Raw genomic sequence first — 27,114 nt, forward strand, 5'->3', positions numbered from 1 at the left:
TCCCAAGTTCAATGAAAAATTCAAAATATTAGCTGCATTTTGCACACAGCAATATATCGTCTAATATGCACAAAACATAATTTCATAGCGAACCCTATTTTTCTTCGTAACGTTTTCGAATTTCTTGCTTATATGTGTAATATCACAATAACTACGGCTATTAACAAAATTATGGGCACTTTATCATGAAGCTGACATGTGTAACTACAAGTAATGCAAACATCAAATTATTTACCAAACAGATTCTGTAAAATCATTTGCAAAAGAAAGCAGGATGTATGCCCCAATTCTGTTAGCACAGCACCTCACCAACCCAGGTCGACTCCGTGTCCTTTTCAGTCGAGACACTGAAAAACAGGAGCATATCCACCTTTTTTGTTCTCCAATAGGGGCATTTTTCTGCTGGAATTACTATTATTTCATCCTGGACTTCCTGATTAGATAATTATTCAAATAAGTCACTCAAATTTATTCACAAATAAATTATTCACAACTAAAGAGATTATTCCTTTGCGAATATAACCCACTGTCATTTACTGTAAATAAGACGCATCAAGTTGCAGACAGGCGCAATTAAAAGACACTCACATATAGCTTTGGGGCACAGCCTTTGTCAGTAAAAGAAACACAAACATGCACCATTAACACAAACACACACAAGCAAGCACACTTCATGCACACACAACCACCAACTCCAGCATCTTGGGCCGGAGTGCCAATGCAACTTGACGTGTCTTCTTTACAGTAAATAGCAATCTGTCTTTTCCTACATTGTTGATATACATACCTGGAGTTTCCATTGCTTGAATAATTATTATTTATTATTCATAACTTTAAATAATGAATATCAAAGGACGCCTTCATATTTTTTTGTCTACTGCTTGAACAGAATTCTAGTACTACTGCCTGTTCTCTTGGCTCAATGCAGTTTCTATTCTATAAATAACTTATTAATGGTTTGTGAGGAGGAGGAGACATGAGCATGAGATGGGATAGCAGGATGGGGTGAGGAAAAATGTAATGCTGCTTGTGGGACATGCAGGAACAAGCTGGGGACAGAGAAGTAGAGAAGGGGAAAGGGGGGATGTGTTGGTGGAGTAGATGCAGTGAAGGGGACAGTTAAATTGAGGACGGGGACTAGCAAATGTCGTGGCTCGAGGGGTTATAGGGATGTAGGATATACTGCAGGGAGAGTTCCCTCCCATCTATTCAGGAAAGCTGGTATTGGTATGAAGGAAACAGAAGGTGCAGGTTGTGATGTGGTCATTGCAGTGAAGCACATTGTGTTAGGCACCATGTCCAGTAACTGGGTGATCCAGCAGTCTCTTGGCCACAGTTTGTAAGTGGCCACGCATGTGGACAGACAGCTTATTTGCTGTCATGTCCAAACAGATAGCAGAACAGTGGTTGAAGCTTAACTAGAAGTTCACATGACTGCTTTTTCAGGTAGCCCTGACTTCAGTGGGATAGGAGATGTCTGTGGTGGTGGTGGTGGTGGTGGTGGTGGTGGTGGGCAGGGACAAGTCATGCATCTAAGTTTATTGCAGGGAGCCATGAGGTAAGAAGTTGGAAGCAGGAATCGTGCTGAGTTGGACAAGGGCAATGCATAGGTTTGGTGGTTGGTGGATTATCACTGTAGGAGGGGTGGGAAGGCTAGTGTGTAGGATATTTTTCATTTTAGGGCAAGACAAGAGGGAGTCAAAACTCCAGAAGACAATGTGATTCAGTTGCTCCAGACCTGAGTAGTACTGAGTCACATAGAGTGTGCTCGTTTGTGGCTGGACAGTGGATATGTGGAAGGCAGTAATGGCTGGAAAGACAAGGCACGGGAGATCTGTTTCTGTACAAAGTTGGATAGGTAATTTTGGTCCGTGAAGCCTCTGTGTGACCTATGGTATATATGCTCATCACTGCAGATGCAATGACCATGGGTGACTAGGCTGTATGAAACAAACTTCTTGGTATGGAATGGGTGGCTGCTGTTGGAGTGGAAGTATTGCTGGTGGTTGGTAAGTTTGATATGTACAGAGCGACTGATGTAGCCATCCTTGAGGTGGAGATCAAGAAAAGTGGCTTGTTGAGTTGAAGAGGACCAACTGAAGTGAATGGGGGAGAAGGAATTGCTGAAGTTCTGCAGGAACGTGGATGAGGTGTCTGCATCCTGGGTCCATATCAATAATATGTCGTCAATGAATCTGAACCAGGTGATCAGTTTGGGATTCTTGGTGGTTAGGAATCTGCCATGCAAATGCCCATTGCTGTACTCTTGATTTGTCTATAGCTCATGCCTTCGAAGCAAAAGTAATCATAGGTGGGGATATAGTTGATCATGGTGATCAGGAAGGAGTTTCTAGGTTTGGACTCATTGGGTCGTTGGAAAAGGCAGTGTTCAAAACTGACAAGACCATGGACACAGGGGATGCTAGTATAGAGGAAGGTAGCATCAACAGCAATGAGCAGCACACTGTGTGGTAAACAAACAGGAACTGTGGAGAGTTGGTGGAGGAAATGGTTGATGTCTTTTATATAGAAGGCCAAGTTAATGGTAATAGGCTGAAGGTGTTGGTCTACAAGAGCAGACACACACTCAGTGGAGACACACTAACCAGCCAGAATGGGATGTCCTGGATGGTTGGGTTTAAGTACTTTATGAAGCAGATAAAAGGTAGAAATACTGGGAATGGTATAGAGAGAGGGAGAGGGAGACGGAGAGGGACTCTCAGGGGATTATGGGACGGGTGTAGGGGTTTGACGGAGGACTGGAGAACTGTTGGATTTCTGGAGTGGGGAAACTGTGGCAGGGTTTGTAGGTGGACGAATCTGACAGCTGCCAGAGTCCCTCCATCAGATAAACCCTGTAGTTCAATATTACGGGTAGTGGAAGTTTTGTTGGCAGGTACAGCGTGTCTACAAAGTCTCTCTGCAGCGTGGTGCATAAGGCTGGTAGCACATTCATGTCTCCGTATAATCAAGGGCTGGGATTCGCTGCTAGTGGTTGCAGTTACGTTGGGAGATGTGATTCAACATTATTACAATTAAAACAATGAAATTAATTATATTAATTACAAATAAATACAGTGAACTCACAAATATCAAAGTAGATGCTGGAAATGTTTTCCTCTTTCTTGAAGGCATAATTCAACAAGTTTACATTTATTTGTGAACCCCTTTACCAGTGTTTCACATGCAGTTGGATGCAGACAATCAGTAATCATTGTCTTCAGTTCATCTATTGTTTTTGGGTTTTTTGATACACAAATGTTTTAGCCACACCCCAAAGGAATCAGTCAGGCGGAGACAGATCCAGTGAGTTGGTGGCCAGAGACCTTTCATAACTACTCTGTCTACAAAGATTTCATCTACAAGTCGTAGGGACTGGTGTGCCATATGAACAGTAGCATTGTCTTGTTGGAAAAATGTTGGCTGACCTCACTGACATTCAGCAGGCAATAAATGGATAAATTATCTGGGAGCACCAGGCATCGGAAATGACAGAATCGAAAAAGATCGGACCCATAATTCATGCTTGCTTTATGGCAACCAACACTCCAATTTTCTCTGTGTGCAATGGTGACCAAATTCGTGAATCTTGGGAATTAATGTAGCCAGGTAGGTGAAACCAAGCTTCATCTGTGAAAAAGATTCGATCTGAAACACCAACTGCACGTTTGTTAACAAATCACTGAAACCATTCATTCACAGTTTGCTATTCATTTTGCATTCTTGGTACAATGTAATTGTTGCACAGCAGTAGTTTTATATGGGTAATTCCCCAATTCTTTGGTTACAGCCTTATGTGCTGCCGTACGAGAGATTTGGCTTCTTGCAATAATCTACTCACTGATTTTGTTGGACTCTGTAACATAATGTCCAAAACGTCATCAAGCTTCCATATTGTTAAATTTGTGGACCTACCAGTTCGTGGTAAATCATTGACTGAACATGTTGTCGGAATTTGCGAATTAAATCACATACAGCGTCACGATGAGGAAACCTTGAAGCAGAAAACACAATCTAAATTGCCGCCTCAAATGCTCCGTAAAGTCTCCTCCTGCACTGAAAATCTCTTCCACTGACAATGCTCTTTCAATAGTAAGCATTCTTACTACATTTAGCTTACACAAGAACTAGACATTAAGACAATCACCTGCAAAACACACACACACACACTACACTACACTACACTACACACTACACACTACACTACACTACTAACCCCACCCTACCACTGCAGGTCCACAAAACTCATACAGACGTACAGGTCCTGCCAACCTTATGCACCCCATAAGGTGAGACAGGGCTCGCGACAACGGAGAGACTTTGCAGGTGCACAGTAGGATTGTAAGGCCAGGATCAGTTTCTAGGTGGTGGACTGCAGTTCTTTCCGTAGATGTAAGGTTGTTTTCCATGTTGATGAATTTGGGCAATGATGGTGATGCAAGATTTGAGTTAAAAAATTCTGGAATGTTAATAGGTGATGATTTAAGTGGCAGTGGAAATGGATCATGGTTGGTTAGAGGAACTAAGTCAGGCAGATTTCAACATTTGTTTTGGATTCTGTCTGATTGGTAGGGTGGGTTGTGGAAAAGTGTTTCCACTGCATGAACTGGGAGGAGGAGAGAAGTGAAAGTTGTGTAAATGGTAAGTCTTTGGAAAGGACCGATACTTCTGTGAGACTAAGGCTTTTTGGGGGCGAGGTTCATGACTGTGTTTGAGGTTTATTTAGGTTCTGGGTTCTGTATGGTGCTGAGAGAAAGTTTCTGAGCTATGATGAATGTAGGAGGTCTGTGAGGCAGGGTTCATCGCCTGCGGGCGATGTTTGAAGGCTCTTGTACAGGTGATGGATACTGGTAGTCCAAGGAAATGAATTCGTTGGAGAGTTTTTTTATGTGGCATTGTGCACGTTGCCCTAGACCCTGGAGGGCAAGTGTTTCAGTGTGGGAGATGGTATGCATGAATTTGGGACTGCAGAACATGATAAACCTGCAGATGGGGGTAAGGTACTGCAAGGTGGTTTCTACATCTGCATCTATGCGAATACTCTGCAAATCACATTTAAGTGCCTGGCAGAGGTTTCACTGAACCGTCTTCACAATTATCTATTATTCCAATTTCGTATGGTACACAGAAAAAAACAAACACCTATATAATTCTCTGATTTCCCTTATTTTATCATGGTGATCATTTCTCCCTATGTACATCATGCCAACAAAATATTTTCACATTCAGAGGAGAAAGTTGGTGATTGAAATTTTGTGAGAAGATTCTGCCACAACGAAAAAAGGCTTTGTTGTAATGATGTCCATGCCAAATCCTGTAACATTTCAGTGACACACTCACTCTTATTTCGCAATAATACAAAACGTGCTCCCCTTCTTTGAATTTTTTCGATGTACTCCATCGATCCTAACTGGTAAGGATGGACAAGTGTAGTGTAGGCAGTCCCTTTAGTAGGTCCGTTACATTTCCTAAGAGTCCTGCCAATAAAACTGAGTCTTTAGTCAGCCTTCCCCACAACATTTACTGTGTGTTCTTTCCAATTTAAGTTGTTTGTAATTTTAATTCTTAGGTATTTAGTTGAATTTACAGCCTTTAGATTTGACTGATTTATTGTGTAACTGAAGTTTAATGGATTCCTTTTAGCACTCGTGTGGATGACCTCACGCTTTTTATTATTTAGGGTCAATAGCCAATTTTCAGGACTGATTTATACGGTTTTGCAGGACTAAGTTGGCTGCCTAGGGTAACTCCAGACAAATCTTTGGGTGGTATCTCATTGACTTCAGTGATGAGTGCCACTTTGAACTGAGCTCCAACGACCAGCAAAGACGTGTCTTCAGACACACAGCGGTGGGATACTGTTGTCTGCCACATGGCTCGATAACCAGGAGTGATGGTGTGGGGTGCCATTTCTTTTCGTAGCAGTACCCCTTTGCTCTATATCCTTACAGAATAGCATTTTGTCAATAATATTCTACCCTCCATTTTGTTACCCTTCATGGTAACCCACCCTTGGCTACATTTCAGTGAGTTAATGCCCGCCTGCACACAGCAGGAGTTTCTAATGCTTGTCAACGTGCTCGCTGAATCCTATCTTGGCCAGCAAGGGAACTGGATCTTTTTCCAACTGAGGGCATTTGGAGCATTATGGGCAGGGCCCTCAAACCAGCTCTGGATTTCGACGAGTTAACAAGCAAATTGGGCAGAATTTGGCATAATATTCGTCAGGAGGACATCCGACAACTCTATCAAGCAGTACCAAGCCAAATAAGTGCTTGCACCTCTGTCAGAGGTGGAACGATGTGTTACTGACTTGCTCAATTTGTGAAGCTCTCTCTCTTTAGTAAATCATCCAATACTTTTGAAATTGCAATAATTTGTATGTCTGTAAATGTACATCACACCTATAGATTTCCACCCCATTTGGACAATTCCTTCGTGGTGCATTGTCTTTTTGTCTTTGAGTGTATGTTGTGACTACAATGTAAATAAATTTTATACTTTTTTTCAATTTGTGGTTAGCTATTACTTCTCAGAACCACACAATGGTGGTCCATTTTACTCTTTAGTGCAAACAGAACGAAACGTAAAATATCAGTATTTCATCACAGAAGAAATAGCTCTCTGAAACATGACCGGAAATATTATAGTGACTGGCAGCTTTTTTTTTTTCTTCTAAAAATATGTCAAATGTCGCATCACTTGCTTGGTCTTGAGTTTCAATAACAATTTTATCTGCTTTACAGGCAAATGATCTCAAAGAACCCTTTGCTTGCCACAGAAGCAAATTTAATTGCCATGTTGAATGTTTTGCTTTGAAGCACGAACTTACCCTGCAACAAATTCTAAGGGAGTCCATGTTGAGAAATCAGCTTTGGGCATCCACTTCCGATTCATTGGAGTATCAAGGGTAACTGGAAGTATTGCAACTGCCAAAGAATTTGCAGGAAGTCCACTGTTTTCAGCAGCTAATGATTTTGTCAGTTGATGAACAGCAGCTTTAGCCATTCCATATCCAATCATCCCTAGAAATTTACATAGTAATTTGATTAATTCATATTAAACAGGAAAAACACTCGCTGATACAAATGCACAGAACGTATATAGCAGTAAAGTTGGATGATTGAAACAGCATTTTATGAAAGTACTTTCATGCTGTGGCAAGTCTCAGAATACCAAAGATGATTTCAGGTTGTTTGAGGTGATGAAAACATAGATGTTGTTCAGCATGTTACAGTCATCCTTACATTAAAATTCTATGACATCTAGATGTTTCCACTAATTTAAAAGCTGGCAAGTAATTTCCAGCTGTCAATGTTCATATGACTTTAAATAATTAATTGCAGTAGCAATTCTCTTATTGGAACAATGACCATCATTTGTATGAGCTGACAAAAGGCACGAACTTCGTATACCATTGTAATAAGGAAACATACAATATAAGACATGCTTGTTGGATGTAAGCATTGTCCACAGTTTTCTGATAAAAAGAATTAGAAATATTGGTAGTTATGAAAGCAAATTACTTATATTTACAGTTAATTACAACAGAAAGTTCAGAAAATATCACAGAATTTGCCCACCTCTAAACTGTAATGAAGATCTGTGATCTTACCATTTCTTAAATAGAAAACATATTTAAAAATCACAGTCCATAGCTTAAAATAAAGGAACAATTATGCTACTAAGCCTATGTGAGTCTTCTGACACATACTGGGATTTGATTCTGTACAGAGGAAACAGACGTCTGTTGAGCACTAACACATACCTGCTGTTGCGCCTAAAGCTGGCTTAGCTCCAGGCAGAGTTATCATACCACCTTCTTTCAAGTATTTAGCAGCTACAGATGCTGCAATTGTAGAACTCCACACACTTTGCCGCCACATCAAATCCGCATTCTTTATAAACTCTGAAAAGTAGTGGTTGTATCATCATCTTTCTTTTGTTTTTCAAAAAAATTGTTATGTGAATATGTTACACAATATCACATTATTGAACAGCACAAATACATCTTAACAGAAATAGAGCTGTAATGGGCTGCAACTGAAATACATGGTGTAATAGAACTATGGCATTAATGATTGTTGTTGTTGTTGTTGTGGTCTTCAGTCCTGAGACTGGTTTGATGCAGCTCTCCATGCTACTCTATCCTGTACAAGCTTTTTCATCTCCCAGTACCTACTGCAACCTACATCCTTCTGAATCTGCTTAGTGTATTCATCTCTTGGTCTCCCCCTACGATTTTTACCCTCCACGCTGCCCTCCAATACTAAATTGGTGATCCCTTGATGCCTCAGAACATGTCCTACCAACCGATCCCTTCTTCTGGTCAAGTTGTGCCACAAACTTCTCTTCTCCCCAATCCTATTCAATACTTCCTCATTAGTTATGTGATCTACCCATCTAATCTTCAGCATTCTTCTGTAGCACCACATTTCGAAAGCTTCTATTCTCTTCTTGTCCAAACTATTTATCGTCCATGTTTCACTTCCATACATGGCTACACTCCATACGAATACTTTCAGAAATGACTTCCTGACACTTAAATCAATACTTGATGTTAACAAATTTCTCTTCTTCAGAAACTCTTTCCTTGCCATTGCCAGCCTACATTTTATATCCTCTCTACTTCTACCATCATCAGTTATTTTGCTCCCCAAATAGCAAAACTCCTTTACTACTTTAAGTGCCTCATTTCCTAATCTAATTCCCTCAGCATCACCCGACTTAATTAGACTACATTCCATTATCCTCATTTTGCTTTTGTTGATGTTCATCTTATATCCTCCTTTCAAGACACTGTCCATTCCATTCAACTGCTCTTCCAAGTCCTTTGCTGTCTCTGATTATCAGCAAATAATTTCTTTGATGCTCACATAAGTGAGTACTCAAAAACTGTCGTAAGTTCTGGATCTTGTGAACACAACCCTAACAGCCTGAACTGCACTCAGGATATTTCAGCAAATGAGAGAATTCAACACCCACCAATGACCTCTGTGCAACGGTATGGAGTAAAGAGAACATTTATTACGGGGGTGTCAACTTTACTGTGGTGTCCATCCCTATTTCATCAGAAAATCTTATCGAGTTCTAGTGTAATTTGTGGAAAACTGTCTCTGAATACCATCCACAGTGTGAAAAATAGTCCAACATGTAATTTCAACTACAGCATAACAGGCATTATGGAAGTTATGAACATGCTCCAACTTGAGATTGGACCAGCCTGTTACAACTTCTGCACAAAATCAGGCGAAAAGCATATTGAACCAGCAGAGCATCAGATGACAGCAGCTGTCAAAGAGGCCCACAGGACCACCATGACCACGAAGAAGATGGAGGAGGGCCTCCTTTTGGATCAGGTCGAACTGCTTTATGGACCAGGAATCAATGACTGGAAGTATGTTTAACTTAACTACAAAAAATATAACCCGAAATGAGTTTTTCTCAGAACTGTATGTTTCAAATTGGTGGGAACCATGACTCAAGAATGTACATACGATTTTGATCAGAATTTGATGACACCATTCTAAATTCTATTTTGTGATACCTTCAAAAGTTTAATTTTGGTACATGCTTTTCTTTCAATTTTTTGGGCGAAGAAAATGATACTTGCTCCAAAATGTCGCCATTTTGTTAGAACTTATATTTTTTAACATCCTATGCATGCTGACAGGAAATGTATCAAAAATGAGTTGTACACAGTTTTTTTGTTACAGGTCCAAAGGGAGGGCTTCAGGAATTCCCACCGATCACCAATGTTCTGGCTGCAAGGGGTCTTTCTACCTGGTGCAGAGTTATAGGCAGTGTCCAAAGCAGACAAAATCATTCCTTAAAGACAAAAGTGTAAGGTATAAAACTACATCACAAACATTTTGGACAACTTTATATTTTACTTGAAAATAAAAATCGCCTATTTTTCACGCACTCAAATCTTAAGATCCCACACAGAGTGCTATTCCTTTAATCTCAAATGATCTCACTAACTGCAAGTAATTCATGTCAAACTGTTCTAGAAGGAGAGGATTAATGATACAAACAGATGCCTGATAAACTTGCTGCATTCTGTAGTCTTTTCTCCCAGGTGGAATCAATGTGAAATTGTAAGGATGCAAGAAACAGAATCAGTCTACTCTGGCCTCCAAATGCTGAGACATTTAACATTTTGAGAATCACTTAAATATAGAAATTCAAGTTTCTATTAGATTGGAAGACCAGACATTGAAATGGGTTTCAAATTTGGTATGATGCCATTCAGACGCAATTTCAGTAGCCAAGAAACAGAGAGAATAGTGGAAACAGTAAGCTTCCTCCAAAGCAGTATTCTATAAACTTTTCTCCACATAACTGAAGAGCATCTCTAGCTGAAAAGGACACTTGCTGTAGGACTGAATGAAGGGTTTCCAGCTTATGAAGTTTTAATGACAGAGGAAAACTGAAGTGAGTTTCTTATTCTGTGTAACTTACTTTTAAAAACTAAAGACACAAACTTATTTTAAACCCATCTTAGAAATGGCAGCTCTCTGAACTTATATTCAGACAATACTGCTGATGACCCAGAAGTTGAGTATTTCACAAACTCTTTGCAGATCTTAAGGTACATGTTGTTGTTGCTGTTTTTGTTGTTGTCTTCAACTGACTGGTTTGATGCAGCTCTCCATGCTACTCTATCCTGTGCAAGCTGCTTCATCTCCCAGTACCTACTGCAACCTACATCCTTCTGAATCCGCTTAGTGTATTCATCTCTTGGTCTCCCTCTACAATTTTTACCCTTCACGCTGCCCTCCAACACTAAACTGGTGATTCCTTGATGCCTCAGAACATGTCCTACCAACCGATCCCTTCTTCTGGTCAAGTTGTGCCACAAACTTCTCTTCTCCCCAATCCTATTCAATACTTCCTCATTAGTTATGTGATCCACCCATCTAATCTTCAGCATTCTTCTGTAGCACCACATTTCGAAAGCTTCTATTCTCTTCTTGTCCAAACTATTTATCGTCCATGTTTCACTTTCATACATGGCTACACTCCATACAAATACTTTCAGAAATGACTTCCTGACACTTAAATCTATACTCGATGTTAACAAATTTCTCTTCTTCAGAAACGCTTTCCTTGCCATTGCCAGTCTCCATTTTATATCCTCTCTACTTCGACCATCATCAGTTATTTTGCTCCCCAAATAGCAAAACTCCTTTACTACTTTAAGTGTCTCATTTCCTAATCTAATTCCCTCAGCATCACCCGAGTTCATTCGACTACATTCCATTATCCTCGTTTTGCTTTTGTTGATGTTCATCTTATATCTTCCTTTCAAGACACTATCCATTCCGTTCAACTGCTCTTCCAAGTCCCTTGCTGTCTCTGAAAGAATTACGATGTCATCGGCGAACCTCAAAGTTTTTATTTCTTCTCCATGGATTTTAATACCTACTCTGAATTTTTCTTTTGTTTCCTTCACTGCATGCTCAATATACAGATTGAATAACATCGGGGAGAGGCTACAACCCTGTCTCACTCCCTTCCCAACCACTGCTTCCCTTTCATGTCCCTCGACCCTTATAACTGCCATCTAGTTTCTGTACAAATTGTAAATAGCCTTTCGCTCCCTGTATTTTACCCCTGCCACCTTCAGAATTTGAAAGAGAGTATTCCAGTCAACATTGTCAAAAGCTTTCTCTAAGTCTACAAATGCTAGAAACGTAGGTTTGTGTTTCCTTATCTAGCTTCTAAGATAAGTCGTAGGGTCAGTATTGCCTGACGTGTTCCAACATTTCTACGGAATCCAAACTGATCTTCCCCGAGGTCGGCTTCTACTAGTTTTTCCATTCGTCTGTAAAGAATTTGCGTTAGTATTTTGCAGCTGTGACTTATTAAACTGATAGTTCGGTAATTTTCACATCTGTCAACACCTGCTTTCTTTGGGATTGGAATTATTATATTCTTCTTGAAGTCTGAGGGTATTTCGCCTATCTCGTACATTTTGCTCACCAGATGGTAGAGTTTTGTCAGGACTGGCTCTCCCAAGGCCGTCAGTAGTCCCAATGGAACGTTGTCTATTCCGGGGGCCTTGTTTCGACTCAGGTCTTTCAGTGCTCTGTCAAACTCTTCACGCTGTATCGTATCTCCCATTTCATCTTAATCTCCATCCTCTTCCATTTCCATAATATTGTCCTCAAGTACATCGCCTTTGTATAGACCCTCTATATACTCCTTCCACCTTTCTGCTTTCCCTTCTTTGCTTAGAACTGGGTTTCCATCTGAGCTCTTGATGTTCATACAAGTGGTTCTCTTATCTCCAAAGGTCTCTTTAATTTTCCTGTAGGCAGTATCTATCTTACCCCTAGTGAAATACACCTCTACATCCTTACATTTGTCCTCTAGCCATCCCTGCTTAGCCATTTTGCACTTCCTGTTGATCTCATTTTTGAGACGTTTGTATTCCTTTTTGCCTGCTTCATTTACTGCATTTTTATATTTTCTCCTTTCATCAATTAAATTCAATATTTCTGCTGTTACCCAAGGATTTCTACTAGTCCTCGTCTTTTTACCTACTTGATCCTCTGCTGCCTTCACTACTTCATCCCTCAAAGCTACCCATTCTTCTTCTACTGTATTTCTTTCCCCCATTCCTGTCAATTGTTCCCTTATGCTCTCCCTGAAACTCTGTACAACCTCTGGTTCTTTCAGTTTATCCAGGTCCCATCTCCTTAAATTCCCACCTTTTAGCAGTTTCTTCAGTTTTAATCTACAGGTCAGAGTCCACATCTACCCCTGGAAATGTCTTACAATTTAAAACCTGGTTCCTAAATCTCTGTCTTACCATTATATAATCTATCTGAAACCTGTCAGTATCTCCAGCCTTCTTCCATGTATACAGCCTTCTTTTATGATTCTTGAACCAAGTGTTAGCTATGATTAAGTTGTGCTCTGTGCAAAATTCTACCAGGCGGCTTCCTCTTTCGTTTCTTAGCCCCAATCCATATTCACCTACTACGTTTCCTTCTCTCCCTTTTCCTACTACCGAATTCCAGTCACCCATGACTATTAAATTTTCATCACCCTTCACTATCTGAATAATTTCTTTTATTTCATCATACATTTCTTCAATTTCTTCGTCATCTGCAGAGCTAGTTGGCATATAAACTTGTACTACTGTAGTAGGTGTGGGCTTCGTATCTATCTTGGCCACAATAATGCGTTCACTATGCTGTTTGTAGCAGCTTACCTGCATTCCTATTTTCCTATTCATTATTAAACCTACTCCTGCATTACCCCTGTTTGATTTTGTGTTTATAACCCTGTAGTCACCTGACCAGGAGTCTTGTTCCTCCTGCCACCGAACTTCACTAATTCCCACTATATCTAACTTTAACCTATCCATTTCCCATTTTAAATTTTCTAACCTACCTGCTCGATTAAGGGATCTGACATTTCACACTCCGATCCGTAGAACGCCAGTTTTCTTTCTCCTGATAACGACGTCCTCCTGAGTAGTCCCCGCCCGGAGATCCTAATGGGGGACTATTTTACCTCCGGAATATTTTACCCAAGAGGACGCCATCATCATTTAATCATACAGTAAAGCTGCATGCCCTCGGGAAAAATTACGGCCGTAGTTTCCCCTTGCTTTCAGCCGTTCGCAGTACCAGCACAGCAAGGCCGTTTTGGTTATTGTTACAAGGCCAGATCAGTCAATCATCCAGACTGTTGCCCTTGCAACTACTGAAAAGGCTGCTGTCCCTCTTCAGGAACCACACGTTTGTCTGGCCTCTCAACAGATACCCCTCCATTGTGGTTGCACCTACGGTACGGCTATCTGTATCGCTGAGGCACGCAAGCCTCCCCACCAACGGCATGGTCCATGGTTCATGGGGGGAGGAAGATACACGTAACACAGAAGATACATGTAACTCACTGATTCCAGCTGAAAATAGTTGATACGATTCCAGACTGAGATTTTCACACAGCAGTGGAGTGTGCGCTGATATGAGACTTCCTGGCAGATTAAAACTGTGTGCTGGACCGAGACTCGAACTCGGGACCTTTGCCTTTCGCGGGAAACTGCTCTACCAACTGAGCTACCCAAGCACGACTCACGACCTGTCCTCACAGCCTAACTTCTACCAGTACCTCGTCTCCTACCTTCCAAACTTTACAGAAGCTCTCCTGTGAACCTTGCAGAACTAGCACTCCTAGAAGAAAGGATATTGCGGAGACTTGGCTTAGCCATGGAGACGAGGTACTGGCAGAATTAAAGTTGTAATGACGGGTCGTGAGTCATGCTTGGGTAGCTCAGATGGTAGATCACTTGCCCGAAGGCAAAGGTCCCAAGTTCTAGTTTCGGTCTGGCACACAGTTTTAATCCCCCAGGAAGTTTTTTTTCTTTTTCCTGTTTGTAAACTTTCATATACTTTAGTTGTAAACTTTTCTCTCTCTTTTCGTTATTATTATTATTATTATTAGCACTATTTTAATTACAACATATGCGAATCTTGCAGAACTAGCACTCCTGAAAGAAAGGTTATTGCAAAGACATGGCTTAGCCACCGTTGGTAGAGCACTTGCCCGCAAAAGGCAAAGGTCCCAAGTTCGAGTCTCGGTCCGGCACACAGTTTTAATGTGCCAGGAAGTTTCATATCACTGCACACTCCGCTGCAGAGTGAAAATCTCTTTCTGGAAACATCCCCTAGGCTGTGGCTAAGCCATGTCTCAGCAATATCCATTCTTTCAGGAGTGCTAGTTCTGCAAGGTTCGCAGGTGAGCTTCTTTAAAGTTTGGAAGGTGGGAGATGAGGTACTGGCAGAAGTAAAGCTGTGAGGAGGGGGTGTGAGTCGTGCTTGGGTAGCTCAGTTGGTAGAGCACTTGCCTGTGAAAGGCAAAAGCCCAGAGTTCGAATCTCAGTCCGGCACTCGGTTTTAATCTGCCAGGATGTTTCAGTTGATACAATGTTAATTTAAAAACACTTGGAGGCTGAGTCATGGGTCTGGGCATTTTGCCGAAACACGACACTCACTTGGGCCTGGGGTATATTTTCTTGAACTGACAGGCTATATGTGATTGAAGTTTCTGACATTATTGTATAAAATACTCTTGGAGTGCTTGTCATGGCGAATCTGCATAAAAACTTTAGCTTTCAACAAGACTGATCGTTGTCATCTTTGTCGAGAACAACTACAATAGTGCTTACTATTTACAGCCCATAGATAGCTTGTAACTGAACACCATAATCGTCAATATGTCATGCTGCCAGAGATTGTGTTCATGTCTGCATTGATGGTGCCAGTCCACTCTTAAGAACAACCATATTTTCAACACCAGATTTTAACAGTTCCACTGCTAGGCCTGGAGCCTTTTTATTTTTTAGGATTCTCAAAACAAGTCTAATTTCACCCCACTGTGAGCAACTCCAGATTTGTAACTTCATCCACTTTGATTTCCTCTGAAACATATCTCAGCTGTTCGTCTTGGATTGCTTACTGAAATGCTTCTCTCATCTTTACAGCCATTCCTCTGTCGTAAAAATCACACCATCCTTGCTCTTAATTGGTACTTCAAATTTGAAGTTCTCCACTGACAGCCATTTGACAATATTATATTGCTCCTGTATATTCCCTCATCTTGCAGCATATTCTGCTAACTGTGCCTGATCATTGGTCCATTTCCTGTTCTCTCTCCTGGCTGCATTTTGACTCTTGTCTGCCCCAGTGTATTCTTTATGTGATTCAATTTTCTATGGTCTCGTTGCAAAGATTTATCTTTTGTTTTAGTTTTTCCTACAGTCAATTTCATCCCATGTGTCATCTGAGAGCCATTCTTTCCTTTGATGTGCCTTAAATCATAAGATGGTTCCAATATCTAGATAACTGTCTCCAAAATTTTGCCCACTTGCTTCAATTGCTGCCTACATAAAATTTTCTTCAGAGAGGACCTGAAAACTATTTTTTAGTTCTAGTGCTGATCTTTCTTGGAGTAGTTGGTGTTGTAACCTTCCCACATCCATTTTTTGCTCCTGTGCTTGAGCTTGGCCCTATTTTCCACTATTTTCAATCTGAACTACTTCATAACGAAGCAGTAGTCACTTCCAATGTCAGCACCTCTCATTTCTTACATTTAACGGAGCATGTCAAAACTTATGGTTATGTGACCTATTTGATTTGCAATAACATGAAGAGACCCACATTATCTCTTGGCAATTACAGTATGGAAACAGTATACTTCCAATGACTGGGTCATGCTAAATGCACAAATCTATCAGCAGTTCAACATTTCTGTGATCTGAAGTTTTTGATGGTGCGGGTCACCAACCATCCTGCTGCCCTCGAGTGTCCTGGTGGGGCTGCCACCTCATGGCCTGGACACCTGCCACGGTTTTATTTCAGGACCTTACATCTTAGATATTTTGTCTTCACCTTCACTATAGAACACTACCCATACCTCTGTAGTATGTGCATCACCATTTTCCTAGTTACCATGGATCTATCAGGGTGGACAGAGAACTAATGGGGACAATTAAAAGAAGAAAGACATGGTACCTGGGGCACATTATGAGGGGAAAGAAATATGGACTTCTGCAATTAATTCTAGAAGGCAGAATAGAAGGAAAGCGCCCACCAGGTAGAAGGAAGCAATCATGGTCACAGAATATCAAGACATGGACTGGCATCAACAATCTTGAAGAGCTGGTTCAAGAAGCAAGGCAACACTGCCTGTGAGCAGCCAACACACTACAAGTGTATGGCACCAAGAAGAAGAAGAAGAAGAAGAAGAAGAACATGCATCTTCCACTGCCATATCAGGGGACTGTGCCTGCTGCCACACAATCAGACAAAGGAAACAGAAGGGACAGTATACAAGACAGGATGCTGTGGTATACACTGCATGGATCCCCTGTGGACTCTTGGGAGACCCTGCCAATAGTTACATTACCACCGGTATAGCCGCCCCCCACCACCACCCGCCCCCACATCATAGGAACATACAAACCCCCTCAACTACACAGATGTTGTTTTGTTAAGGGTGCTCTTCTGAGGCAGACATTTTGATAACAGTAAATCATGTGAGTGCAATTTACGAGCCACATGAAATAACTATTAGTACCCTATATGAGTACCTGGCATTGCTCAGGTATCCATTTTTTTCAATTTTAGTAGTCCATCTCCTCTTTCCACCTCCCTCTGTCCATCTGCTACTCCCTCGTCTCTCTGTCCATGTCCTCCTCCCCCTCTTTCTGTGTCGTAGAATGACATTATTTTGTAGGTACATTCAGCAGCATATGGTAGACGCAATCTACTAATTGTGTTGTGAATAGAGTTAGTAGCAAAGACGTAAGAAATTTAAAAGTCATTACCTCACATCTGATGTGACGGTTTTACTGCATGAACAGTGAAAGTGTACTGGGCAATAAACTTTTTTCTTCTAATAATTTTGTAGGGGTTATAAGCAAGAAAAGTTTCATAATTGTGTGTAAAGTTCTTGTTCTCAAATATTCGACAGTGTGCGTAGTAGCTACACATTGTGCAACAAACAGTGTGGAAGTATGGATTAAACACACTGAAAATTATTTTAAAAAAATTGTATTCATTAGTTTGAGTCATATCACGTAGTACACATCAACCAATAAAAGCTTTATCACAAACAGAATAAAGTTCAAAGTTAAAGAGTAAACAGCTTTTTCCAAGAGTAAATATTTTTCCCTAATCTGTGCAATATTCATCAAATCAAAAATTATCTTGTACTACACACTTTCTAAAGTAAACTATGTTTTCCTTATGATTCTAGCTATCTTGTTACCTAATTTTACTGAAAGCAGTTCAGCGGGCTAGTAACAATAAATTTAAATGTTATGCATAGCACAGCAGTTTTTCACACATCTCAGTGTTCATGACGTCATATATCCTCAACTATATGTCATACAATGATATATTTTTGCTCATATATTCAGCAGTATATGTGAACAATGTCTGCAGAAAGTGTCACAAATACAACTAACAGTAAAGAAGTAATAAACTAAAATGTCATGCCTTGTGTAGGAATGTAGTAATCGGCAAACTTTTTGCCTTTCATCATTTTGAGGAAGATGTCAATGAGAAAAAGTTTGGTAAAAGTTTGAAATTTGTGTAAAGTTTGTTGCAAGGCACTAAGTGCTCTTGCTCTCAAACACTGGATGAATAAAATCTCCATATTCATGCGTCATAGTCTACACTTGTTTTTCACTCCTACCCCTTTGACATGTGGGTGATTCTTAACCCCACAGCAATTCTTTCCACACCGAGAGTGATACGTGCACAAAGTTTGGTTGAAACCAAGCCAATGTTTTTTTGAGGAGATCTGGAACATACTTACATAGACATTTTTACAATACATATGAAGTGATTTGATGAAATAAAGCCTATATGTTGCCCAATGGTATACTCAAGTTCCCTATGAAAACATCATGCAAATTTGTCAAGCAGTTCTGGAAACAATGGTGTTCAAAGATAAACAGACAAGTGTTTTAGTTTTATTATTAGTATAAATTACTAATTAAAAAGGAAAATCCAGGATGGATTAACCGCACTATTTTGGGAAGAATAAATTGCTACTCACTATACAGCAGATAGGTACAACAAAAAGGCTGTCAACAAGTAAGCTTTCGGCCAAAGAGGCTTTCTTCCACGTTAACCCCCCCCCCCCCCCCCCCACATACACACACAAACTTACCTTTTGTGTGTGTGTGTGTGTGTGTGTGTGTGTGTGTGTGTGTGTGTGTGTGTGTGTGTGTGTTTTTGTCCAGTTCATAAGAAGACCTGTTTGGTTGAAAGCTTACTGTTTGGCAGTCTTTTTGTTGAGCCTATCTGTGACTCAGCACCTCCACTATATGGTTAGTAGCAACTACTCGTTTCATAATATTGTTATTATTCTGTCCTGGATTTTCCATTGTTTAAAGTAGTTATTTTGGATATTTTGACATAGTTCCTTAAGACAGAACCTATGCAGTATTACAAGTTTGCAGCCAGACCAAATGCTGCAGACGGTCTCCTTAAAACTGATTTCTCACCAAAAACTTTAATAATTTTGTAAGGCAAAACTATTTCATTGTATAAAGTTCGATGTTTTTATTTTGACTCTTATGTTTATTTAAAATAGTTCTAGCAAAAACAAGCATTCAGAATTGATACTGTCTATACATTAAAGAGCATATCACACTAAGGTGTATCATCATCAGACACTGGAATTTTTCTGTTGTCAAGGAAAGGTTTGAATCAATAATTAATCAGCTACTTAACAGATCAAGGTTGGCCCATATTTATATGGATGCAGGACACATGTCTTACTATATGACACTGGGGTTTTCTAAGTCAACAAATATGACACCTTTAATGGTTCTGTATGTTTTATATTGCCACCATAGGTCATTTTGTACTATAAAAACTCTAAACCAAACAGTGAAACTGTTGTGAACTTGTATCTTCAACAGTGTGCAATTCAGCACATGAAGTGTTGACCTCAAGGTTCTGAACTGAATGCAAAGGGCACAGTAACCTGGAAAAATGACAAAAGAAGGCTGTAGCTGGTTGCACTTCTCGTCCTATGTCTTTCTCACACACTACCAAGAAGAAATGCATTCACTTCAAATATAGCTCATGGGAACGAGCATATGAAATGTGTTAAAGTTTGAAGATAAACTATTCGATTGTCAGTAAAGTTTCATTTCATTTATTACACCAATTATGATTTACACTGTAACTACTTTTCATCATATTTGACAATGAGGTTTTTGAGATACATACTTTTGCTGCTCCCCCCCCCCCCCCCCATCCTTGATTCATAAAAACCAGTACATTCTGCATCGTCTGTTGCATTGTTCAGGATATCCCACAAAGTGGACACCCATAATATTCTATCTATAGTTGATTAATAATGCATATGACAAAATATGTATTTACAACATAATAGTGTATGAAAGGTAGGCAATGTTTAAATTATAACAAAAAAGGTTACATAATTAATTTTTGTTTGTTTACAGGTGCATGCTTGCAGTCCCTGCACCACAGTGCTGTAACATGCTGTCAGATGAGCCAAAACAAAATAGCATAGCCCACCTCCACTTTATCGAACTTTTCATGCCTTCACATTTTCTGTTCAGGCATTATTGATGAACAACTACAAGGCTGAGTATCACAAGAGTGCACTGAAACAGTGAAAAAGATAATGGAAAAGCAGTGTGTGTTTCTTCATTTGTCATACGAAAAAATGGAGAGTTAGGTGGCAGTAAGAAATAAGTAGGAGGGAAAAAAATCACAGTCTAGGCAGAGATGGAGATGGGCAGCTCTTCAAAGATTTCAGAATGAAGACTCTCAGAATGATGGTTGTACAGCATAGTCACAATATCGTTAAAAATTCACACACACTACATAGACGAAAGAGGTCATTATCCTGAAAATATTTACATCTGATAGAGAAAACATAATTGTCAAACAGAATCATTTGGAAACGTGCCGGAAGATGTAAAATTGCTTCTTTTGGAACTGGGTTCCTTCTACTGCCATACTAAAAGAAATGGTTGGAGAAAGAGACTTATAATGCATAAAGGTGTAGGAAAAGTGACAAGTGGTGTCCGATCTTTCCTCTCTTCTGCCATGAGGAGCTGCTCCTGATCATGAAAGGCAGTAATTTACATTTTCCTGTGCATTTCCATTTGCCAATATTTCGTGTAGAAATTTCCTCTAGGTATATTATATATTTTGTAGTATTTGTTTTGATGGAAATAAATGAATTACCTGCCGAGGCTGCATTTCCACCAGCCCATCCTCCAGCAACACAAATTACAGCATCAATTTTCTCACCATTTAAGAGAGAACCAATCTGTTTGATAACATACACTTCCTGCAAAATAAAATGTTTTTTAGTTCATTTATTTACAAAGCACTTCAAAGAGATGCTTTGAAGAAACTAAGAATATTAAGTAAAACCGTAAAAGTACTGGCAAATGCGCTTCATGTATGTCAGAACCGGCCAGTACAAACCCTGTAAAGAGCCACATGCGCACATTTCATATTGAAAACTGAGAAGCTAATGGTAAATTTACATATGATATGGAAGAGTGGGTAATTGGAGCAATGATTTACTTATATATATACTTAGGTGTTACTTCAGATTGGACTTTATCATACTAAAAAAGCTCGACACTAGTCAACAGGTCACTTCTTGTATCAGTGCACTGCCTCTTGCAAACTTCAATATATGACTCTAATCGCTCAAGGGGAACTGCTGTTGCTCTTTCCTGGCACACATAGTGAACTATATTTAAGATATGTTATTTACTGTATGTTTGTAACCTACATTTTTATAATTTGTGATGTTCAAGACTACAATCAGAAACAGTAACTGTTCACTTTAGTTTCTGCGGGGCCTCACCAAAGTAGTCTTTTTCTTCATCTGTGATCACACCTACTTAAAATCCAAATTTAATGATAAAAGTGCGTAGCCAAATAACTGCTCTAATGAGAAATACATCCACATTATGTGCAGCAAGAGGTCTTCAGACAAAGTAAAAAACCAACAATTTCTGAGTTCTTTGGGTTACTCTGTGTTGATACCTGCTCAATCCAAGATTCTTCAGGTTTCACAAGAATGTTGGCATCAGCTTGTTCATTTTCTTTCAGGTCAATTGATCCAACCCACTGAAACAGAATAATTAAAACATTGTCATATTTACAAACTATACACATTTCACAACACTAATATGTGGGATCATTATCTTGGATATAAATAACCAAATAAATATAACTTATCAGGATGGTGAGGCAGGGATAGATAGTCTTGAGGATATATACATATGATCCACCACAAAATAGTACTCTCACTCTTACATTGTGGAAATTAAAAATACAAAAATGTGAGTAGTGCAAAGCTGTTTAAAAACAATTATTAAAGACTTACTATTCAATTACTTTTTTTCACTACTTAGCCTGCAGATGGACACTGGCATAACAGTTTTCTGGCTTAACACTCAAACATATTCAGACCTCGGCTCACTGCAGCTGTCACTGGTAAACACTCGTCTCACAGGATATGGTAAACAGCAAATCCTCTTGCTTGGCCAGTTCATGGTAGAGGTTACATACAAATCACTGACTTTACCTATTTACTGTCATCCACAATGTTAGTCCAGCTAACCTTTTTGGGTTTTACGGCTTTCAGGCCTTTGGTTTTTTGGTCACGGACTCCATACAGATAGTATTTGCTGAGGTCCACTATCAGTCTTGGGAAACTCTGCTCAGAATTTTAGGTATCTTTGCAAAAGACCTACAGTGTGCCACAGACTTTCAAGTTCACATAACCTTGAAATAGTCAGCTCATCTTGGATCTTTTGTGCTGGGCAAATTCCCCTGGCCCTCTGATCCCAAGTCATGGTGGGGCTGGACCAGCTCGCCTCTTGTGGCTGGGGTTCCAATTTCCTCATGGGAATGATCATTACAGTTGTCATCGTTAAAAAATCCAGAGGCAAATTGCACCTTTGTGGTGACCTTAAAGCTATCGTAACTTCACAGTCCATGCCCCTCCCCCCCCCCCCCCCACACACACACACACTCTGCCCATTCCTGACAAATTGTTTACACACTTAGCAGGCTGTCAATTCTCCTCCAAACTTGATCTTTCCAAAGCACATCACCACTTCCCCTGGATGATGAATCCAAGCATGTCGTGATCTTTAACATGCCATTTGGTCTTTATCAATACCTACAACTGATATTCGGGTTGACAAATTCTCGCGCAATTTTTAAATGCTACCTGGAACAGGTCATGTCCAATATTCTCCACTGTTTTAACTACCTAGATGACACTGTCTTTCCAAGACATACTACGAGCAACTGCCTACAAAACTTTACGGCCCTCTTTCAAAAACTCTGGACTGTGGGTCCATGTTGCAAATCTGCAAAAGTTCAAATTTTTCCAACCATCTCTTGAATATCTGAGCCATGTCATCTTGAGGTAGGGCATCCTATCCATGGAGAGTCTTGTCAAGGTCATTACGGACCTACCACATCCCTCATTGTTGCGTGAACTACAGGCCTTTTTTTATTTTTTTTTTTTAAGGTAAAATTGCCTATTACCACTGGTTCATTCCTGGGGCGTTCACCATCACGCACCCTTTGTCTAGTCTCCAGTACGCAATAAGGCCTTCACCATATTGAAGGAACTCCTCCAGTTGCCACTGTGTCTACCCATCTTAGATACCAACAAACCATTGGTTTTGCCTATGCACACCTTGCAGCACAGAATAGAGGTTGTCCTCACCTATTGGAATGCAGACGGCTCAGTGCAGCCACTGGCGCTTGCATCCAAAACTCCTATTCCAGCTTAGTTCCAGTACTCTCAGGTCGAGGAGGAGACACTTGTCTATTGTGTATGAGGGTCAGCAAATTTCACATTTTCTTGTATTGCACTAAATTCCAACTAATTATGAATCACAAGCCCTTAATTTCATTACTTAGTCCATGTGCCCATGGGGTGCAGGCACCTTATCCCAGCTGCCCATTGGCCGGACCCTGAGCCTGATTGGGAAGAGCTCATATGTTTTCATTTTGATGTCCCCTCCCATCAAGCAGCAGACAGTTTTCCGTTCTCTAGTGCCAGGCATGTCAAGGCAACAGCGCAACCCCATTCGCAGGCAGGCAGTTTGCCTCTTACAACAAGGTTTGCCATCTTATCCTCGGGGCTACTTGTCCGATCCTCTTCGCAAGTAATCTATCTTGCGCCACCGTCTCTCAGTCTTAGAGGGGGTCCTCCTCATCTCCACAGATGATACAGCTACCTGGGTGGTCATTTCCAGGAGTTTGCTGCAGGAGGTTTTACAGCTCTTACACAAAGGTCACTGAGGTGCTTCCTGCATTAAAGTCTTGGCTAGTGCACACGTTTACTGTCCCACCATTGACAGAGAGCTGGAACACTGTGTGACCCCAGTGCGCTAGTCAACAGGCAGCTTCCAGGTCATTACTCTTTCTGCAGCCTCCAGCAACCCAGTACTGGGAACTTATCCACATTGATTTTACAGGTCCATTGCCATTGACGTGTTTTCCGTCATGGTCAGATTCCACGCAGCCAGTACCAAGGTCTCTATTCTTGCTCTCTCCCAATTTTTTTTGTGGAAGGTCTTCCAGTGATCCTTGCTTATGACAATGAACCCTGGTTCCGGTCTCAGGATATGCACGATTGCTGTGTGCAGTCAGGCATTTGCCATGTTCGCTACCCTCCATTTCACTCACAATCTAATGGGAGGCCGAGCTCACGATTCACATCTTTAAGACCCAGATGAAAAACATCTGCACGACTTCCCAGCCAAAGAGGCACTGAAGTTTTTTCTGACTGGATACTGGGTGACTTCTACTAACTCCCATAGCCCAGCGGACCTTCTCCATGCTGTCGCTAATATAGGCATACACATATTCTTCAATGATATAATTGTACAATATAAAATAAAAATAAGAATACAATCAGTAATACAAGTGATTACAGTACAAAAGTGTAAATAAATTAAAACATGACAAAAGTTAGATTGTTAAAAAGGAAATAGTTAAGTGACAGTAATTCTGATATGCTCTCGTGGAGAATTTTAGATGAAAATATAATGACATTTGTAAGAGCAAGCTTACAGAGTACACAGAATAATATAAAAATGATAAAACACACAGCAAAAGAAGCCAAATGAGTGGAAACAGACTGCAGTAAACAATCAGCACCCTCTGCTGGTGTTACCGCCAGAATGCCGCACAGGCGACAAGAGGTTAGAGGAACATAACCACCAGACGGCCTCTCATAACCTGCGACACACCATTTCAAGAAAATAGATACAACACCATCCCAAACCATTAACAAGTTTATCTAGTTCATAAAATATATTACATAAACAGAGAAGGAAATAAGAAAACACCAGAGTTATATGCTCAATGTAAGAAAACAAAGTAAATAGGTAAGACACTCTATACTAAGTAAAACAGACGAGACATATAGAAGAGAAGGTGTTCAGTCATTAAAGTAGAACATTTGTCAAACAAAGCAAAGCAGGCATTGTGTACAAAATTGCTCTGCTCATTTATTACTTTTGTTGGCTCTTGTTTTTCACTTTATTAATTTCATGCTCTTCTAACAAGTTGCATATGCTCTTTTTGCACCATGTGGAGAATAGGTATACTATTCTCATTGCTCCCTATAGAACGACCAGTGTTTGATTAATGCAATCCCAAAGCAGTTTCATTACATGGCTGTGAATTCTCCTTAAGCTCATGTTAAAAGAACAGCCAGTTTGGTAGATATAATATTTATCACTGTTATTACAATTAATCCTGCCTACTCCAGAGCCTTCAAATTTGTCATACACCCTTTTCGACTTATGTTTTACTTGCTGGTTTAGGGCGTTGTTAGCTTGGGAAAGCAAACATCTAACATTAAATTTTCTGAAACATTTTTCTATGTGCTGGGACTCTTGCCTCGAAATTTTATAGGAATGGTTTTCGTTTGTTCTTTATTGGTTCTATTTTCTAGGCGAGAGTGCATCTGCCTGCTGTTTATTACATGTTTCTTTAGGTTACTGTACGGGTGCATGACATCATTTACTTCTTTACATATTTTGCTCTCGGCCAAAGACAGGTGAAGGAGATGGTGAATCATTTGAGGTGAAGAAGAATTTTTTATGTCATGGAGGATGGCCTGAACTGGCATTGATGATACTACATGTACATGTAGCTTTTCTGAAAACTGAAACCTTATATTTGTTGTCAACTTTCTTAATAGTAAGATCACAGTAGTTAATGGCATTATCTTTTCCAGCTTCTGTAGTAAAAGTTATTTTTGGGTGCATTCTGCCTACTGCTTGAGCAAATGTGCTAAGCTCACTGGTGTCACTATCAGTAATAAAATGTCATCAACACACCGTTTATAACAAATCGTTTCTTCTTTTTAGCCGTGGAAACTTGGCAAAAAAATTTACTTTATAAATTGTTCAAAAAACATACACTAAAGTACCAGCTAGACTATTACCCATCCCAAGTCCACCTTGTTGATAATATATTGCGTCACTGAAGGTAAAAATTTTAAGTTAAAACAAAATCTAGAAATTTAATTAGTTCAGTACACTCTGCAGTGCTGACCTTGTAATGGGATAGCAGATTATGTCTAATAATTTCAATAGTTTCCTTTAGCAGGACATTACTGTAGACATTTTTTACATCAAAGGATGCTAATGTCTCATTAATTGATATATACTGATGAGCCAAAACATTATGACCACCTGCTTAGTAGCTTGTTTGCCTGTCTTTGGAACAGAATACATCACTGATTTTGCGTATCAGAAGTCCGGCACTTTGCTGGCAGGTTTGCGGAGGTACGTGGCATTAGATGTCTATGCACATGTCATGTAATCTGCATAAATAACGGGACGCTGATTTGTGTACAAAGTGACGGTGCCCGATAGCAACCCAGATGGGTTCCACAAGGTTTACAGCAGGTGAATTTGGTTGCCAAGACAGCAATGTAAGTTCACTATTACGCTCCTCACACTACTGTAGCACAGTTCTGCTTTCGAGACACGGACAATTATGCTGCTGAAAGATGACATCTCGCTTTCAGGGAAGACATCAAGCATGAAGGGGTGCAGGTGGTTCACAGCTGTCAGACTGTTTTTGAGTACTATCACAAGTCCCATGCAAGCGCAGGAGAATGTCTCATAGCATAATACTGCTCCCACCAGCCTGCATCTGTGGTGTGCTGCACGTTTTGAGCCGGCATTCACCTTGATGAGAGCATTTGTGGAGACGACCATCAACTCAGTGTTAAAATGTGATTCATCTGAAGAGCTGACAGGTTTCCATTGATTGACAGTTGAATCCTGATGGACCCTGTGCCCACGGCAATCGTAACTGACGACATTGTTGGGTCAACATGTGAACACATACGCATTGTCTGCCGCAGAGCTCCCTGTTCAACAACGCACAATGATCGGTGTGCTCCAAAACATTTGTGTGTGCACCAGCATTGTGCTCTTTCAGCAGACATGCCACAGATCACCATCTATACTACTTTACAAAGCAGACAAGCCTCCAAACTCCACATTCTGTGAAGAGTTGTGGACGTACA

The 27,114-nt window shown here is 40.2% G+C and overlaps 1 protein-coding gene across 1 annotated transcript in view; it reads right to left on the minus strand.

The window, feature by feature from the left end:
- LOC124794889 (dihydropteridine reductase) overlaps positions 1 to 27,114 on the minus strand; it is a 56,856-nt gene that overhangs the window by 16,792 nt on the left and 12,950 nt on the right. The window contains exons 2-5 of the mRNA XM_047258585.1: positions 21,579 to 21,662; positions 20,760 to 20,865; positions 7,769 to 7,909; positions 6,833 to 7,025 (exon numbers count right to left, since the gene is read on the minus strand). Coding sequence (XP_047114541.1) covers positions 6,833 to 7,025; positions 7,769 to 7,909; positions 20,760 to 20,865; positions 21,579 to 21,662 — 524 coding nt within the window. The remainder of the gene's footprint in view (positions 1 to 6,832; positions 7,026 to 7,768; positions 7,910 to 20,759; positions 20,866 to 21,578; positions 21,663 to 27,114) is intronic.

This window comes from Schistocerca piceifrons, chromosome 4 (assembly GCF_021461385.2).
Source record: "Schistocerca piceifrons isolate TAMUIC-IGC-003096 chromosome 4, iqSchPice1.1, whole genome shotgun sequence".
NCBI classification, from domain to species: domain Eukaryota; kingdom Metazoa; phylum Arthropoda; class Insecta; order Orthoptera; family Acrididae; genus Schistocerca; species Schistocerca piceifrons.